The sequence below is a fragment of the Plecotus auritus genome, assembly GCF_963455305.1.
Source record: "Plecotus auritus genome assembly, chromosome: 7".
Taxonomy (NCBI): domain Eukaryota; kingdom Metazoa; phylum Chordata; class Mammalia; order Chiroptera; family Vespertilionidae; genus Plecotus; species Plecotus auritus.
Window position 1 is genome coordinate 61,332,031 of NC_137774.1, and position 19,727 is coordinate 61,351,757.

General features: G+C 43.7%; 1 protein-coding gene across 5 annotated transcripts in view; it reads left to right on the top strand.

The window, feature by feature from the left end:
- VWA3A (von Willebrand factor A domain containing 3A) overlaps positions 1-19,727 on the top strand; it is an 80,062-nt gene that overhangs the window by 3,692 nt on the left and 56,643 nt on the right. For all 5 annotated transcript variants that reach the window (XM_080680732.1, XM_080680733.1, XM_080680736.1 and 2 more), the window contains exon 2: positions 1,711-1,834. In XM_080680732.1, coding sequence (XP_080536858.1) covers positions 1,711-1,834 — 124 coding nt within the window. The remainder of the gene's footprint in view (positions 1-1,710; positions 1,835-19,727) is intronic.

Consider the following 19,727-nt stretch of genomic DNA (forward strand, 5'->3'; position numbering starts at 1 on the left):
CAGAAGGTCATAGTTTGATTCCCAGTCAGGGCACATGCCCTGGTTGTGGGCTCCACCCCAGTAGGGTTTGTGCAAGAGGCAGCCGATCAATGATCCTCTCTCATTATTGGTGTTTCTATTTCTCTCTCCCTCTCCCTTCCTCTCTGAAGTCAATAAAAATATATTTAGCTTTAGCCGGTTTGGCTCAGTGGATAGAGCGTCGGCCTGCGGACTGAAAGGTCCCGGGTTCAATTCCAGTCAAGGGCATGTACCTTGGTTGTGGGCACATCCCCAGTGGGAGGTGTGCAGGAGGCAGCTGATCAATGTTTCTCTCCCATTGATGTTTCTAACTCTCTATCCCTCCCCCTTCCTCTCTGTAATAAATCAATAAAATATATTTAAATAAATATATATTTAAAAAATAAGGTTGAAGCTCAAGAGGTGCCTTCACTGACCACCTTCCTGATTATTCTCTACCCTGCCATCCTGTTGACTTCCTTCAGAGCCTTTCCGCAATCTGTGATGAAGGTCGTTAATTTTAACCTCAGTCCTCCCCTCTAGAAGGACAAGTCTAGCTCAGTGACTCTCCACGGGGGTGGAGTGTGCTCCCAGGACACCGCCAGGCCCATCCACAGGCCTTTCAGGCTGTCACACCTTGAGGTGGAGTGCTGCTGGCAGGCAACAGGCAGAGACCAAGATGCTGCCAGGCACCCTGCAATCTTCCAGTGGAGATGCAGTTTGACAACCGGACTGCCTCACAACAAGGAATTACCTGGTCCAAATTGTCAAAAGGGCCAGGATTGAAAAACCCTTGTTACCTTGTTCACGTTATATCCTCAGCACCTAGCACAAAGCCCGATACCTTGTAGGTGTTTAATAAGTGTTTATTGGGTGGATTAAAGGAGAGTTCAAATGTATATCGATGCCACCGAGGCTATTGTCTATGCATTGCCTTACCTCGTGCCTTCTATTGCTAAAACCATACAATTTTTCCTGTTAGATAGAATTTTTAACTCTTAGAACCTTAAATTTTAGATGACAAGTAAGTACTTAACATTTCTCAGATTAGCAATACATTCACATTTTTAAGAGATATAATTCAAATAAAATATACAACATATTCATTAATAGATTCAAACCTATCTTCTAGATTCTCTAATAAAAATCCAAAAGTAGGCAAACAGATTAATATTTCAATATCCTGTTATTTCAAAATACCTAGATATTTAATAATTTTTTACTATTTAACCCAGCAAACTCCAAAGTTTTAAGTTACCAAAGACTTTTCCTCCCTAGGAAAATAAGCACTGGGTGTTTTTCTAATAAAACAGTGAGTGTTTTCATAATAAAACATTGGGTGTTTTTATAATAGCTACACACACTAGTCATGATAACAAAGGCTAAGATGACAACTATCTGGGAAATTCCTGGGAAGCAGCATCTCTGATTTTGTAAATGAAAACAATAATAATATCTTGCTCTGCGAGTTGGAGGGGCATACTTGCCCTGAAGTGAGGCAGGTAAATGGCCACTGCACTGTCTCAGGCCTCAGGCTTCAGTTACCTACCAGAACGACAGGACAGATGTCCTCAGGAGCCTGGGGTCCGTGTTTTATCAGGACCCTATGGGAACCCTCCCCAATTACTAGACAGAAATGAACTGTTCCCCGAGGCACCGCCAGCTGGAATGGATGTCCAGGGCTGGGGCACTGATTGAGTCACTGTTCCGCAGCATGAAGAGGAACACGGACAGGGATCCAAAGAAGCAGCTGAACCAGGAGGATGTCAGAGGACTGGGCCGGAATCCAGACAATGGACTACTGGTTACACACATTAACCAGACACAGGACTTACTGGTAAGAACCTTGGTGCTTTAACTGAGTCACAGTGTTTACAGGTCATGGTGAGGGAGTGCAGAATGTGTCCGACTCTGAGTGTTTCATCTCTTCTCGTTGGATCCCAGGACCAAAACAGATTAGTTAAGCATTCACTCTGTCTCCTGCCTTTAGAAATGACTGGAGACGGTGCTGTCCGTAGGCATTTGAGTTCTCTTGGGCATGCCGTGGAGTGTCCAGCACATGTGGAGAGCACTGTCCATGTGACCAAAGCCTGGAGTCTAAGAAATTGAATTCCAAAATTCCCCTCCTGAGATTTGGGTTTTTTAGAATTCTCTAAAATCTATATCTAAAAGGTAGTGTCACAAACTGCTACGGAGCAAGAGAGTTATGGCAGAAGAATTAACCGTTAGAATAACCAGGACTATGGTTTTAGGCTGACCCTCAATGAGTGAGCCATCTTCCCATTTTAAAGTTTTGCTTCCTTAAAATACAATTGCTGTGCCCTACAGTCGAAGTCCAGAATGTATTTGAGTGAACCTTCAAGTATTTTTTGATTATTGACTTAATTGTTTTTGTTTGTTTTTAGTAATTTTGGCTTTCAGATTTTAAGTTCCATTGTATATTAAAGAAAATTAGCTTCCAATCTTTCACAACAGAATCTCTGTTCCCAGTGTATAGACGCCTGGAGCATAACTCAGTAAAGAAAGGAGGTTATTTAATTGATAGTCATTCGTGAGACCAGTGAGTGAAAACACAATGTGACTTTCACTCTTCACTCTAAGGCTTACCGTTTTGTAACCTCTCAGAGTTAGAGGCTGGGCCTATGTGACCCCTGCTGGGTGGGATGTCCCCCAGGAAGTTCCATTCTCGGCTAGAATACTGCAGGGGCGAGGGGCCAACCACTTGCACGGACTCCAGGAGTGGGACCTGGGAGATGTAAGAAGTCCAGGGACTGCACATTGTGTAGACGGAACCGGGGTCCAGGATCGGACAGGCCTGAGATAGCTACTTACAGGCTGCATTACAAGAGAAACTTGCTTAATCTCCCTGAGCTCCAGTTTCTCTTAACCTCTCTGACCCCTCAGGTTGCATTCTCAGTCTCTCAGCGGCTGGCTTCTGTGTGGGTTTGGCCAATGACATGCACCAGTGAGAGACTGGAAGGCAGGAGAAAGGAAGAGGCCAGGGTATTTCTCCCCCTTGGTCCCAATCACAGGTTCCACCTTTCCGCCAGCTTTCATCAAAGCTGCTGCAGCTGCAGTTCCACAGATGCCCAGCTCCTTTTGATGTTTTCTTTTTTAAATTAAATCTTTATTGTTGAAATTATTACATATATCCCCTTCCCTGCCCCCCCCCCCCCGCCATTGACGCCTTCTACTCCCCCTCCCCCAGCCCTTCACCACCCTATTGTCTGTGTCCATGGGGTATCAACCAATTTCTTTGGTTGATCTCTTCCTACCCACCCATCCTCCCCCGCCTTCCCTCTGGGATTCCACACTCTGTTCCATGCTTCCATGTCCCTGGATCTATTTTGTTCATCAGTTTATTTTGTTCATTAGATTCCACATATGAGTGAGATCATGTGATACCTGTGTTTCTCTGACTGGATTATTTCACTTAGCATGATATTCTCCAGGTCCCTCCATGCTGTCTCAAAGGGTAAGAGATCCTTCTTTTTCACTTCTGCATAGTATTCCATGGTATAAATGTACCACAGCTTTTTTATCCACTCATCTACTGATGGGCACTTGGGCTGTTTCCAGATCTTAGCTATTGTAAATTGTGTTGCTATGAACATAGGGGTGCATGTATCCTTTCTGACGGGTGTTTCAGGATTCTTAGGGTATATTACTAAAAGTGGGATTACTGGGTCAAATGGGAATTCCATATTTAATTTTTTGAGGAAACTCTGTACTGTTTTCCATAATGGCTGCACCAGTCTGCATTCCCACCAGCAGTGCACGAGGGTTCCCTTTTCTCCACATCCTCTCCAGCACTGGTCATTTGTTGATTTGTTGATGGTAGCCATTCTAACAGGTCTGAGGTGATACCTCAATGTCATTTTAATTTGCATCGCTCTGATGATCAGTGACTTTGAGCATTTTTGTATAAGTCTCTTGGCCATCTGTATGTCCGCTTGTCCTTTGCCCATTTTTTTAAAAAATTGATTTCAGAGAGAGAGAGAGAGAGAGAGAGAGAGAGAGAGAGAGAGAGAAACATCAATGATGAGAGAATCATTGATTGGCTGCCTCCTGCACACCTGGTACTGGGGATGGAGCCTGCAACCCGGGCGTGTACCCATGACCGGAATCAAACCTGGGACCCTTCATTCCGCAGGCCGATGCTCTATCCACTGAGCCAAACCATGTAGGGCTCCTTTGCCCATTTTTAAATAGGGTTATGTATGTTCCTTTTATTAAGTTGTATGAGTTTCTTAAATATTTTGGATATTAACCCTTTATCAGATGTATCATTGGCAAATATGTTCCCCCATATAGTGCTCTCCTTTTCATTTTGTTGCTGGTTTCTTTTGCTGTGCAGAAGCTTTTTATTTTGATGTAGTCCCATTTGTTTATTTTCTCCTTAGTTTCCCTTGTGTTAGAAGATGTATTCACAAACATATTGCTACAAGAGATGGCTGAGATTTTGCTGGCTATGGTTTCTTTTAGGATTTTTATGGCTCCACAAGTTACATTTAAGTCTTTTATTCATTTTGAGTTTATCTTGTGTATGGTTAAGTTGGTGGTCTAGTTTCATTTTTTCCCATATACCTGTCCAATTTTCCCAACACCATTTAGTGAAGAGACTGTCTTGACTCCATTGTATGCTCTTGCCTTCTTTGTCAAATATTAGTTGAGCATAATGGCTTGGGTCGATTTCTGGGTCTCTTTTCTGTTCCATTGATCTATATGCCTTTTCTTGTGCCAATACCAGACTGTTTTGATTACAATGGCTTTGTAGTATAACTTGATATCTGGTATTGTGATCCCTGCAATTCTGTTCTTCTTTCTCAAGATTTCTGCAGCTATTTGGGGTCTTTTTTTGGTTCCATATAAATTTTTGGAGAGTGTGTTCTAGATCTGTGAAATACGCCATTGGTATTTTAATAGGGATTGCATTGAATCTGTAGATTGCTTTGGATAGTATGGACATTTTAATGATGTTAGTTCTGCCAATCCATGAACATGGCATATTCTTCCACTTGTTTATATCTTCCTCTATCTCTTTTTTAACATCTTATAGTTTTCCAAGTACAAGTCTTTTAGTTCCTTGGTTAAGTTTATTCCTAAGTACCTTACTTTTTTTTTTTTTTGCAATGGTAAATGGGATTGTTTGTTTAGTTTCTGTTTCTGAGAATTCATTATTGGTGTATAAAAATGTCATTGATTTCTAGGTATTAATTTTATATCCTGCTACATTGCCAAATTCATTTATTAAGTCTAGTAGTTCCCTGGTGGAGTCTTTAAGATTTTCTATGTACAATATCATGTCATCTGTGAATAATGAGAGTTTTACTTCCTCCTTTGCAATTTGGATGCCTTTTATTTCTTCTTGTCTGATCACTTCTAGTACTATGTTGAATAAGAGAAGTAAAAACAGGCATCCCTGTCTTGTTCCTGTTCTTAGGGGAAGTGGTTTTAGTTTTTAGTTTTTCCCCATTGAGTATGATGTGTGCTTGCTGTAAGTTTGTCATATATGGCCTTCATTATGTTGAGGTATGATCCCAGTTTGCTGAGAGTTTTTATCAAAAATGGGTGTTGGATTTTGTCGAATGCTTTTCTGCATCTATTGATATGATCATGTGGTTTTTGTCTTTCAATTTGTTGATGTGGTGTAACACGTTTATTGACTTGAGAATATTGTACTAGCCTTACATCCCTGGAATAAAGACCACTTGGTTATGGTGGATGATCTTTTTAATATATTGGGGGATTCGATTTGCTACTATGTTGTTGAGGATTTTGGCATCTATGTTCATCAGGGATATTGGCCTGTAATTCTTTCTTTGTAGTGTCTTTCTCTGATTTTACATTAGGACTAGAGGCCCAATGCACGAAATTCACGCAAGGGGCTTGGTCCTCACAGCCCTGGGTGCCTCGGCCGGCCCTTGCAGCCCCTTGTAGCCTCGGCCGGCCCTTCGTCTGGAAGGTCTTCTGGAAGGATGTTTAGCTGTTTGGTCTAATTAGTATATTAGCTCTTTATTATATAGGATAATGCTGGCCTCATAAAAAGAAGTTGGAAGAGTTCCTTCCTCTTGGAGTTTTTGGAATAGTTTGAGGAGTATAGGTATTAGTTCTTCTTTGAATGTTTAGTAAAACTCTCCTATGAAGCCATCTGGACCAGGGCTTTCATTTGCTGGGAGATTTTTTTTGGAAAATGTATTTTTTATTGTTGATAGTATTACAGATATCTTCCAGGCTCCTCTCTTACCCCCGTCCTCCCAGCTCCTACACACCCCCCCTCCAGGTCTTCACTACCCTATTGCCTGTGTCCATGGGCTTTGCATATCTATATATATAACAGCCTAAGCAACCATTCGACCGGTAGCTATGATGTGCACTGACCACTAGGGGACAGATGCTCAATGCACAGGCATGGAAACATGGAACAGACCAATGACTCTCAGAGGGAAGGGGGAAGGGGGGTGGGAAGAGATTAACCAAAGATCTTATATGCATACTAGAGGCCTGAGGGACCAGTGGGGTCCCTCGGCCTGGCCTGTGGGGATAGGGCCAAAACTAGCAGTCCGACATCCCCTGAGGGGTCCCGGATTGCGAGAGGGTGCAGGCCAGGCCGAGGGACCCCACTGATGCACGATTCCATGCACCAGGCCCCTAGGAAGTATATAAGTTCTTTGGTTTATCTGTTCTCATTCCCCCAACCCCACACTGAGGTATGTCAGTCTGTTCCATGCCTCGACGCTTCAGGTCTTATTTTGTTGGTCAATTCATTTTGTTCATCAGATTCCACAAATAAGTGAGATCATGTGATATTTGTCTTTCTCAGTTTGGCTTGTTTCACTTAGTATAATAGTCTCCAGGTCCATCCATGCTGCCCCAAAGGGTAAGAGAACCCTCTTTTTCACAGTTGCATGGTATTCCATTGTGTACATGTCCCACAGCTTTTTTATCCACTCATCTACTGATGGGCACTTGGGCTGTTTCCAATTCTTAGCTATTGTAAACAACACTGCTATGAACATTCCTTCTGATTGGTGTTTTGGGGTTTCTTAGGATACATTCCCAGAAGTGGGATTACTGGGTCAAACAGAAGTTCCATATTTAATTTTTTGAGGAAACTCCATACTGTTTTCCATAGTGCCTGCACCAGTCTGCATTCCCACCAGCAGTGAACTAGTGATCCCTTTTCTCCACATTCTCTCCAGCACTTGTTGTTTGTCAATTTTTTGAAGATAGCCATCTGACTGGTGTGAGGTGATATCTCATTATGGCTTTAATTTGCATGATGGTTAGTGACTTTGAGCATTTTTTCATATGTCTCTTGGCCATTTGTATGTCCTCTTGGGAGAAATGTCTATTCAGGTCTTCTGCCCATTTTTTAATTGGATTGTTTGTCTTCCTTTTGTTGAGGTGTATGAGTGCTTTATATATTTTGGATATTAACACCTTATCAGATGTATCATTGGCAAATATGTTCTCCCATACAGTGGGTTCCCTTTTCATTTTGATGTGGTTTCTTTTGCTGTGCAGAAGCTTTTTATTTTGATGTAGTCCCATTTGTTTATTTTCTCCTTAGTTTCCTTTGCCCTAGTGCCACAGTCTTTCCACAGCTAGGGTTCAGGAATCTGGAGAAGGACTGCTTATAAATGAATTGAGAGACTAGACAAGAAATAGAAATTTGGGAGGCATGGGGGAGCCAGGGGAGGCTCCACTTTCTACCATGTTTCCCCGAAATTAAGACAGTGTCTTATATTAATTTTTGCCCCCAAAGACACGCTAGGTCTTATTTTCAGGGGATGTCTTATTTTTCCATGAAGAAGAATACGGTACACATTTATTGTTAACTGAAAATAAAGGAAATTTATTACCTGTATACGGTACGGTAGTACGGTAGTTGTCAACACAAACTAGACAAACTGTGAATCCTACAGTATCAAGAATTTACTCATTTATTCAATGGCAATCACGTCATCATCTTCTGGAACATCATCATAACAATCCAATTCCTGAATTTCCTGGTGAATTTCTTGTGACTCCATTTCTTTCAGAATCAGTGGACCAAATCTCTCATGTTTAGCAATAGCACTGTCTTTAAATGAGTACTTCTTGTCAAGGTAGCCTGCTCGCAGTGCATTTGCAATGCAACTGTCAGTGATTTTCTCCCATGAATTCTTCACCCAAGTCACAACTTCTTGCAGTTTAGGTTTCACAAAGTTTCCACGCTGATTTCTCTCCATTCTATTTTCAATGTAGTCATTAATTTCCATGTGCAAATTGTCTTTGAATGACTTGTTTATTGCAATATCAAGAGTCTGGAGATAGGCCGTCATTCCTGTGGGAATCATTATCTGATCTATTTTTCTTTTGTGAAGAAATGACTTCATGTCTTTAGCGCGGTGAGTGCTGGCTGCATCCCAGACTAGCAGACCTCTTTGGCTCCCTCGCATAACAAGCGGCAGCATTAAATCGACCCACTTCCTTATAACTGCTTGTGTGGCCCAGGCTTTTTCAGTTTCAAGAATAAAAATGCCCAAAACACGTTCAATCTTTTCCTTCTTGCCCTTAGAAATGATTAAAGGTGGGATTTTAGTGCCATCCAGACGGATTGCCAAAATACAGGAAACACGTGCACTTTCGTAAGCAGTGGAGGGAATGTACACTAAGGAGGCACCCCGCTGTTCAATTGTTGTTTGAGATGATTGGCCCATAAACACTGCAGTTTCATCCATAGCAATCATGTTGGAAAGATTGTATTTAGAGAAGTCAGCATCATCAATAAAGGACTTGAATGCAAGTGCTCGCTTAATAACTTGAGTATCTTCCAACCTAAACAATGTTGTAGATCTTCTTAAAGACAGTTCACTTCACTGCAGGAAATTATCCAGCCAGTGTTGTGATGCTTTGAAGTCTTTGGGGGCTATGTCAAACTGTGGTGCCATTGCAAGGGCAAATTCTTGAATCTGAGCCCTATTCACAACCAAAAGCCTTTGCTCTCCTGTCAACAACCCATTCACAGATCAGGTCTTCCAGCTCGGAAAATAGTGGTTGCCGACCTGATCCACACTTGCGCTTTTTAGCATTTCCCTTGTCCACTTGTTCAATGAGGTTACCATACTCTGCTCGCCATTTTCGGACCAATCGGATACTCAACATCTTCTCTTTGCAGAAAGCAGTAAGATTTTGGCCCCAAGAGTCTTCCATGATTCCTTTCTTGTACTCCACGGAGTAGCTTTTTCTTTTTGCGCTCATTTCTAGGGGTAAAAAAAAAGGAATTGGGGTATCAAGGTGGGGGGAGGGGGATCACTCAAAATGACACGGGGGATCAGAGGGGGGAATCAAAATGGCACAGGAGAATCAGAGGGGGGATTACCATTTTAGTAACTGCTTTTGATCCTCCTGTGTCATTTTGATTGCCCCCTCTGATCCTCCTTGTCATTTTAAGTGATCCCCCTCCCCCCACCCCTGTGCCACTGAACACCTTCACCAGACATCCCCCCTACCCCTTTATCAGACATTTACCCCCTGGGGCCTTCCTGGGGACTGTCACTGGGCTTGCTGGGGCCTGGATCTGGGCTGGAGCAGGGTCTGCCACTGACTGAGAACCTTCAGTCATCATGAAGGCGGCCGCGAGCATCAGGTAGTGTCACCAGAGACAGACCAGCACTCACCACCTTCGCCGCGTCCCGTCCGCTCTAATCCTCCTGTTCTTCTACACGCATCTGCGAGAGTCTCCTCCTCTCTCCCGCCCCGCGCTCACCGCTCACTCCGACCTCCGCTCCGCCTCCACACAGCAGTGACGTTAGGACTCCGCGTAACGTCACTGGTTGCTAGACGCCAGTCGGAGCGGCCCTAGTGACCAGTTTACAGTAAATGAATTTTCATTCTGAGACAGAGCCTGGGCCTTATTTTCGGGGGATGCCTTATTTTCGGGAAACACAGTAGTGAAGTGGGCTCTCCAAATGTCTGAACCCACAGCTTTTTATTCCCACGTTTTTCCCTTTAGCAAAGAAGATATACATATCAAAGGTAAAGTTTGGTAAACAATAAAGGACCATCAGGTTGGGGCAGTGGTTGGCAAACTCATTCGTCAACAGAGCCAAATATCAACAGTACAACGATGGACATTTCTTTGGAGAGCCACATTTTCTAAACTTAAACTTCTTCTAACGCCACTTCTTCCAAGTAGACTTGCCCAGGCCATGGTATTTTGTGGATGAGCCACACTCCAGGGGCCAAAGAGCCGTATGTGGCTCGCGAGCCGCAGTTTGCCGACCACTGGGTTGAGGGAACTGCCCTCAGCTCTCTGGCAGCAGGCAATAATATGCAGACATTCAGCCCTGCTGAAGGTGTCCATCAGCCTTCTGATGAACTTCTTGCATAATTATGACCTGCTAGAATTTGCCACCAGCACCCTAGGAGATGTATCTGTAAACATATTGCTACTAGAGATATCTGAGATTTTACTGCCTATGTTCTCCTCTATGATGTTTATGGTTTCATGCCTTACATTTAAACCTTTTATTCATCTTGAGTTTATTCTTATATATGGTATTAGTTGGTGGGCTAGTTTCATCTTCTTGCATCTGTCTGTCCAGTTTTCTCAACACCATTTGTTGAAGAGACTGTCTTGACTCCATTGTATGTTCTTGCCTCCTTTGTCAAATATTAATTGACCATAATGGTGTGGATCAATTTCTGTGGTCTCTGTTCTGGTCTATGTGCATGTTCTTGTGCCAGTAACAGGCTGTTTTTGTTATAATGGCTTTGTAGTATAGTTTGATATCCGGTATTGTGATCCCTCTTACTTTGTTCTTCTTTCTCAAGATTGCTTCAGGTATTTGTGGTCTTTTTATGGTTTCATATAAATTTTTGGAGTATTTGTCCTAGCTCTGTGAAGTATGCCATTGGTATTTTAATAGGGATTGTATTGAATCTATAGATTGCTTTGGGTAGTATAGACATCTTAATGATATTAATTCTTCCAATCCATGAACATGGACATGGTATATGCTTCCATTTGTTTGTATCTTCCTCTTTTTCTTTTCATTGTCCTGTCATTTTACAAGTATCCATCTTTTACCTCCTTGGTTAAGTTTATTACTAGGTATCTTATTTTTGTTGTTGTTGCAGTGGTAAATGGGATTGTTTTTTTTTAGTTTCTCTTTCTGAGAGTTCATTATTGGTGTATAAAAATGCCATCGATTTCTGGATATTGATTTTGTACCCAGCTACCTTGCCAAATTTATTTTTTAAGTCTGGTAGTTTCCTGATGGAGTATTTTGGGTGTCATGTAATTTATATATATATTAGAGGCCCGGTGCACCAGATTCATGCACTCGGGGGGTCCCTCAGCCTAACCTGTGCCCTCTCACAGTCCAGGAGCCCTCGGGAGATGTCTGATTGATGGCTTAAGCCCACTCCCCACAGGGCCTAAGCCATCAGTTGGACATCCTTAGCGCTGCCATGGAGGTGGAGGCAGAAGAGGTTCCCACCACCACCGCTGCACTCGCCAGCCATGAGCCCAGCTTCTGGTTGAACAGTGCTCCCCCTGTGGGAGTGCACTGACCACCAGGGGGCAACTTCTGCATTGAGCGTTTGTCCCCTGGTGGTCAGTGCATGTCTTAGTGACTAGTCGTTCGGTCAATTTGCATATTAGCCTTTTATTATATAGGATTTTTATTGATTTCAGAGAGGAAGGAAGAGGGAGAGAGAGATAGAAACATGAGAGAGAATCACTGACCAGCTGCCTCCCACATGCCCCCATTGGGGATCGAGCCCACAACCCAGGCATATGCTCTTGGCTAGAATCAAACCCGAGACCCTTTAGTCTGCAGGCCAACGTTCCATCCACTGACAATTTCACTTCCTCCTTTCCAATTTGGATGCCTTTTATCTCTTCTTTTTTTCTGATTGCTGTGGCTAGGACTTCCAATACTATCCTATATAATAAAAGCCTAGGTGGTGTCACACGATGTCGTCACAAGATGGCCACCACAAGATGGCTGCCCTCATGTCGTCACAAGATGGCCAACCTCACGTTGTCACAAGATGACCACCACAAGATGGCTGCCACAAGATGGCTGGCAGGGGAGGGTAGTTGGGGGCGACCAGGCTAGCAGGGGAGGGCAGTTGAAGGCAAGATCAGGCCATCAGGGGAGGGTAGTTGTGGGGGACCAGGCCTGCAGGGGAGTGCAGTTGGGGGTGATCAGGCCAGCAGGGGAGCAGTTAGAGGGCGATCAGGCTAGCAAGCAGAAGAGGTTAGGGGCAATCAGGCAGGCAGGCAGGCAAGCAGTTAGGAGCCAGCAGTCCCGGATTGTGAGATGGATGTCCAACTGCTGGTTTAGGCCCGATCCCTCTACGGGTCCCAGATTGAAGAGGGTGCAGGCCAAGCTGAGGGACACACATCCCAACCCCGTCCACGAATTTCATGCACTGGGCCTCTAGTGTTGAATAAGAGTGGTGTAAGCGGACATCCTTGTCTTGTTCCTATTCTTAGGGGAAATGGTTTTACGTGTGTGTGTTTTTAAGTTTTTACACATTTTTATTAATTTCAGAGAGTAAAGGAGAGGGAGAGAGAGCTAGAAACATCAATGATGAGAGAGAATCACTGATTGGCTGCCTCCTGCATGGCTCCTACTGGGGATCAAGCCCACAACGTGGGCATGTGCCCTTGACCAGAACTGAACCCAAGACCCTTCAGTCTGCAGGCCAATGCTCTATCCACTGAGCCAAACCAGCCAGGGCTAGGGGAAATGGTTTTAGTTTTTTCCCATTGATTATGATGTTTGCTGTAGGTTTGTCATATATGGCCTTTATTATGTTGAGGTATGATCCCTCTATTCTCAGTTTGCTGAGAGTTTTTATCTAAAAGGGTGCTGGATTTTGTCAAATGCTTTTTCTACATCTGTTAATATGATCATGTGGTTTTTATCTTTTAATTTATATGATATATCACAATTATTTATTTGCGGACATTGTACCAGCCTTGCCTCCCTAGAATAAAGCCCACTTGGTCATGGTGTATGATCTTTTTAATATATTGCTGGATCCGATTTGCTAATATGTTGTTGAGGATTTTAGTGTCCATGTTCATCAGGAATATTGGCCTGTAGTTTTCTTTCTTTGTAGTGTCTTTTTCTGATTTTGTATTATGATAATGCTGGCCTCATAAAAAGAAGTTGGAAGTGTTCCTTCCTCTTGGATATTTTGGAATAATTTGAGAAGTATAGGTATTGGTTCTTCTTTGAATATTTGGTAAAACTCCCCTGTGAAGCCATCTGAACCAGGGCTTTTGTTTGCTGGGTTGTTGTTTTTCATTAGTGCTTCAATTTCATCAGCAGTTATAGGCCTATTCAGGTTTTCTGATTCTTCCTGATTCTGTTTTGGGAGATTGTTTTTCTAGGAATTTGTCCATTTCATCCACATTGTCCAGCTTGTTGGCATATAGTTATTTATAGTATTTTCTTACAATCCTTTGTATTTCTGTGGTGTCAGTTGTTATTTCTCTGCTTTCGTTTCTGATTTTATTTATTTGGGTCATGTCCCTTTGTTTCTTGAGAGTCTGGCTAATAGTTCATCAATCTTGTTTATAGTTTAAAAGATCAGCTCTGGGTTTCAGTGGGTTTTTAAAATTTATAAAATACACTTTATATTGATTTCAGAGAGGAAGTGAGAGGGAGAGAGAGATAGAAACATCAATGATGAGAGAGAATCATTGATCAGCTGCCTCCTGCCAATCAATTTATTTCTGCTCTAATATTTATTATTTTCTTCTTTCTACTTACTCTGGGCTTTTCTTGCTGTTCTCTTTCTAATTCTTTAAGTTGTAGGGTTGGATAGTTAATTAATAATTTTTCTTATTTTTGAGGTAGGCCTGTAGTGCTATGAACTTCTCTCTCAGGACTGCTTTAGTTGTGTCCCAGAGATTTTGGTTTGTTGTATGTTCACTTTAATTTGTTTCCAGGAAGTTTTTATTTCTTTCTTGATCTCATTGGCAACTCATCCATTGTTTAATAACATGCTATTTAGCCTCCATGTGTTTGAATGTTTTGGGGTGTTTTTATTTACTTGATTTTTAATTTCATTCCATTGTAATCTGAGAAGATGCTTGATATGATTTCAGTCTTCTTGAACTTGTAGAGACTTGTTTTGTATCCTAACATGTGGTGTATCTTTGAGAATGACCCATGTCAACTTGAGAAGAATGTATATTCTGCAGCTTTGGGGTTAAATGTTCTATAAATGTCAACTAAATCCATCTGAACCAGGGTGTCATTTAGAGTCACTTTTTCCTTATTAATTTTTTTGTCTGGAAGATCTCTTCAGTTAAGTCAGCAGGGGTGTTAAAGTCCCCTATTATGACTGTATTGCTGTCGATCTCTTCCTTAAACTCCTCCAGAAGTCTTTAAATATATATTTTGGTGCTCCTATATTGGATGCATATATGTTTACCAGGGTTATATCCTCTTGCTGGATTGATCCCTTTAGTATTATGTAGTGACCTTTGTTGTCTCTTGTGATGGCCTTCATTATGAAGTCTATTTTTTTTTTAAATATATTTTATTGATTTTCTACAGAGAGGAAGGAAGAGGGATAGAGAGTTAGAAACATTGATGAGAGAGAAACATCGATCAGCTGCCTCTTGCACACCTCCTACTGAGGATGTGCCTGCAACCAAGTTACGTGCCCCTGACCAGAATCGAACCTGGGACCTTTCAGTCCGCAGGCTGACGCTCTATCCACTGAGCCAAACCGGTCTTGGCTATGAAGTCTATTTTGTCAGATATGAATATTGCTACTCCAGCTATTTTTTCTTTCTATTGGCATGGAAAATTTTTTCCATCCCTTCACTTTCATCCTGTGTGAGTCTTTTGTTCTGAGGTGGGTCTCTTGTAGACAGCATATAATTAGGTCATGTTTTTGTATCAGTTCAGCTACCCTGTGTCTTTTGATTGAAGCATTTAATCTATTTACATTTAAGGTTATTATTGATAGGTACTTATTTATTGGCATTTTAATTCTGTATGCCTATGTTTCTCTCTCTTTTTCTTCTTCTCATTACAGCAGTCCATTTATCATTTCTTGAAGTGCTGGTTTGATGGTGATAAACTCTTTTAGACTTTTTTGTCTGGAAAGCTCTTTATTTCACCACCTATTTTGAATGATAGCCTTGCTGGATATAATAATACTAGAGGCCCAGTGCACAAATTCGTGCACTGGTGGGGTCCATTTGGCCCGCCCCGATGGGGGCCGATTTGGGGCGGGGCCAGCTGAGGCGAGGGGTCACAGTTGTTCTGGTCATTCCAGTCGTTCTGCCATTCGGTCACTGGGCTTTTATTATATAGGATTAGTCAGCTCAGACAGCCATAACAAAATACCATAAATTTGTGTGGCTTAAACAACAGAAATCTATTTTTCTCACAGTTCTGGAGGCTGGAATTTGGGGTCAGGGTACCAGCATCGTCCCATACACCAGAAAGTGGTGGATTGATTGGCAGTCAGGGCACATGCCCAGGTTTCAGATTCAATACCCAGTCCAGTGAGTGCAGGAAACAATGGAGCAATGTTTCTCTCTCTCTCCCTTCTTCCTCTGAGATCAATTAAAATGAGTGATAAATAAATAATGTTCTCTAAGTATGGTTTCATCAGGAAAGACATTAGTGATCTATGAAGTGAAAAACTCGTTATAACACATATATACAGCATGATGCCATTTAAAAATATTTATTCATTTCAGAGGAAGGGAGAGGAAGACATAGATAGAAACATCAATGATGAGAATCATTGATCAGCTGCCTCCTGTACACCCCTACTGAGGATCAAGCCTGAAATCTGACCAGGAATCATATCATGACCTCCTGGTTCATAGATGGATGCTCAACCACTGAGCCCCACCAGCCAGGCCCCATTTTTATCAATACCAGGCACAAGGTGCATTGGAAAGATCTCACTTCTAGATTAAAGTCTGAAATTGCCCAAACTCCTTTGCAGCTAGGTTTCTGGACATGAATTCCTTTCTGCCGATTGGATGCGCTTGCACAATATTTTGACGGCAGAAGTGGGGCAGAGGCATCTTCCCACAGTTTGGGCTGTTTGCTGCTGGTGATCATGTTTGCACAAATGTGGAGGTTTTCTGCAGTGGAATCCAGGCTGTTCACAGGCAGTTGTGGCAGAGGCAGTGCCCAGTGACCTGTTTTGTGGAAGCTGGAGGGCACTTGCAGAGGCAGCAGTTTCCTGGTCCCCAGGTCAGAGCTGTGCCAGAGTGTCCTAGAATTCAGTTGTGGCTAAGGGGGCAGCTCCTCCCACTGGGCAGGGAGTCTTTCCTGGGGGACCAGCCTAATATCCACTCCTCCAGCTTTCTGATAATTTCCCAAGCACCAATTCCCTGTGCTAAATTCTTTCCTGCCTAAAATAGCAAAGATCTAAAAACATTTTGGATCCTCTACTTTCAATAAAAACAAAGCTGCATAGGGTCAGGTCTGAGAAGTGGGTGAGGTGCTGCGGAAGGCTCCCTTCTTTGAGTGTCAGCTTCCTCTTCTGTAGAACGGAGACCAAAGATTATCTGCTCATAGTTACTGAAGACCGTGGCAGCTGTGTTTCCTGAAGATGGCCACAACATTTCCCATCCCTCCTGTGGCCTTGCCACTTTCCACCACGTTCTCTCTCTTAAAGCAGGGTTGGCTATACTGGTTGCCTGCAGAATTCCAAGGCCAAGGCTGAAAAGGCACAGGGATGCAGCCCCGCCCACTCCCCGGGGGTTTCCAGCTCTAGCCCCGCCCATGCCGCTCGGGGCTCTGTCTGGTGCGGGGCCTTGCCCTCCTGGCTCCCTTCCTCTCCAGTTGGCAGTCCAGCACCTCGCTGCACACCATGGCCCACCTGCTGGTGCTGCTGGGCCCAGTGGGCAGGGAAAGAGCCCAGGTCGGGCCTTGCACCTCCTGGCTCCTTTGTTGCCTGCGCCCCGCAACTCCTATTTCTGCCACTGCTCCAACTGGGGCCAGATGTCTGGGTGCTGTGTGTGGCCCGCGGGGACAGCTGTGGCTACCAGGAAAGCTTCCCCATCCCATCCCCAACTCTGGCGCCCTGGTCCTGGATCCACTTCCACCAAAGGAGAGCTTTGCCCTTGCAGCTGCCTGAGACCGAGCACCTCCAAGGTCCCTGGACCCCAAATTTCTGCCAGGCAAGGCGGTTGGTTGGCTGGCTGGCCCTGCCCTGATCGGTGTTGGGGGTGATCCAGCCCAGATCAGGCTGGTTGGCGGCCACAGTGCGTCTCATAGCCACCAGTTGTTCTGGTCGTTCTGCTGTAATGGTCGCTGGGTTTTTATATATGTAGACTAGAGGCCTGGTGCACAAAATTTGTGCATGGGGGGGTGGCCTTCAGCCCAGCCTGCACCTCTCCAATCTGGGACCCCTTGGGGGACATCCCTCTTGCAATCCGGGACCACTGGCTCCTAACCGCTCACCTGCCTGCCTGCTTGATCGCCCCTAACTGCCCTCCCTTGCCAGCCTGATTGCCCCTAATTGCCCTCCCCTGCTGGCCTGATCACCCCTAACTGCCTCTTCCTCGGCCCCCACCACCGTGGCTTTGTCCAGAAGGAAGGTAGGATGGCTGGAAGATGTTCGGTCGACCAGATCTAATTAGCATAATACCCTTTTATTAGTATAGATTAATTTTCATTGCCTTGAATACTTCATGCCATTTCCTTCTGGCCTGTGGAGTTTCTAATGAAAAAATCAGGTATCAGCCTTATGGGAGCTCCTTTGTAGGTGACCAATTACTTTTCTCTTGCTGCCTTTAACATTATCTCTTTGTGTTTAATTTATGCCATTTTAATTATGATGTTTCTGAATGTGGGCCTGTTTGGGATCTTCTTGCTTAGAACTCTCTTTGCCTCTGAACTTGTATGACTTTTTCTTTCACCAAGTTAGAGAAGTTTTCTGCCATTATTTCTTCAAAAATATTCTCTATCCCTTTCTCACTTTCTTCTCCTTCTAGCACTCCTGTTATGCAAGAATTTTTGTTTCATGTTGTCCCACAGCTCCCTTAAGCTGTCCTGTTTTTTAAATATTTTTTTCATTTTGGTTCTCTGAGTGTTTTTTTCTGCTCTGTCTTCTAATTCACTGATCCAATCCTCAGCCTCCCCTAATCTGCTGTGTATTCCTTCCAATGTATTTTGTTCGTTTGTTTTTGTTAATCCTCACCCAAGGATATGTTTCCATTGATTTTTTTTTTTAGGGAGAATGGGAGAGAGATAGAGAGAAACATTGCTGTGAGAGAATGAGAGAAGCACATTGATTGGTTGCCTCTTGCACAAGCCCAACCAGGGCCCAGGCCAGGGAGGAGACTGCAACCATGGTATGTGACCTTGACCAGAACCAAACCCAGGATCCTTTGGTCTGTAGGCTGATGCTATATCCCTGGAGCCAAACTGGCTAAGGCCAACCTGTTCTTTATTAGTGCTATGTCATTCTTTATTTTCAACCGTTCTTTTTTCATAGTTACTGTATTTTTTCTCATTCTGTTAAGCATCTTTGCCCTGATTATTCTGAACTCTATGTATGATAAATTTCTTATCTCCATTTTGTTTAGCTCTCCTTCTGGAGAATTCTCTTGTTATTTCATTTTGGGCTCATTTTTTTAATCTCCCTATTTTGGCTGCCTATTTGTGTTTGTGTCTATGTATTAGGTGGATCTGCTACAACTCCCAATCTGTAGTGTAGGACAATGTCAGATGCTGTTGGTGACTAGCCTTTAGTACCCTGTTTGGAGCTATTAACAATCCTCAACTTGTGACTCCCTCTGCTTGGACTGGGTGCCTTTGGAAAGGACCAAGATGTGCATCAGGGTCTGCTTTGCCAGCCCCAGGCCCAGAAGTGGATCAGGCAAAGACTCAAAGCCTCCAGAGATCCACCTTTTCAGGCTATTGACTACAGGGTGGGACAAGAGGTCTTCTAACAGGGTGGGGCAACTGCCTTCCCCCAGGCATAAACCACCTGGGTAGCTAAGGTCTGCAGAGAAAAATAACCTCTGCAGCATGAGGGAATGACTCAGCATACAAAACTGTGATAGCTGCCCTCCAAGCTCCAACCCCTGAGCCTCCAGCCCTGGACTCTCCTCATACAGTTCCAGCCCCCTCTATCCTCCCTCTTCCAGAGCCCAAGGTAAGTGGCTGCACACGAAATTTTGTGCATTGGCCCTTTAAGAGGGTGCCTGCATTTTCAGCCATCTCTGGCTGACAAACAGCAAGCCTGCTGCTTCTCTCAGCCATATGTTCTGTGGGCACCTTTCTCAGTTCTGGTGCTCTGGGCTGGGGGCCCAGATTGGGGTTTAGACCCCAGAGTTCTCAGTGGGTACCCCCCACAGCTAAGATATTCCTCCAGACTTTCAGCTGCTGTCTGTGGGAACCCATCCACCCCTTCCACGTCTCTGCACTTCCTACCAGACTATGCAGTCTCCACTTTCAGTCCTTGGTTATCAGGGTTCTCTACAGCCAGCCTTCAGTTGATTTTTCAGGGTTCTTTTTTTCTGTTTTAGTTGTATTTCCAGTTTGGTCCTGGAAGAGTGTCAGTGTAGCTTTCACTTACTCTGCCACCGTTTTTAATCTAACCTTCAAGTATCAATAATACAAAATCAGTGTCCAAAACATGATGGATCATTTCAAATGCACGTGAAATGGAAGGGGAATTGCTTCTGCTATGCTCAGTGTCCTAGGCCAGAGATGGATGAGTCCTGAAAG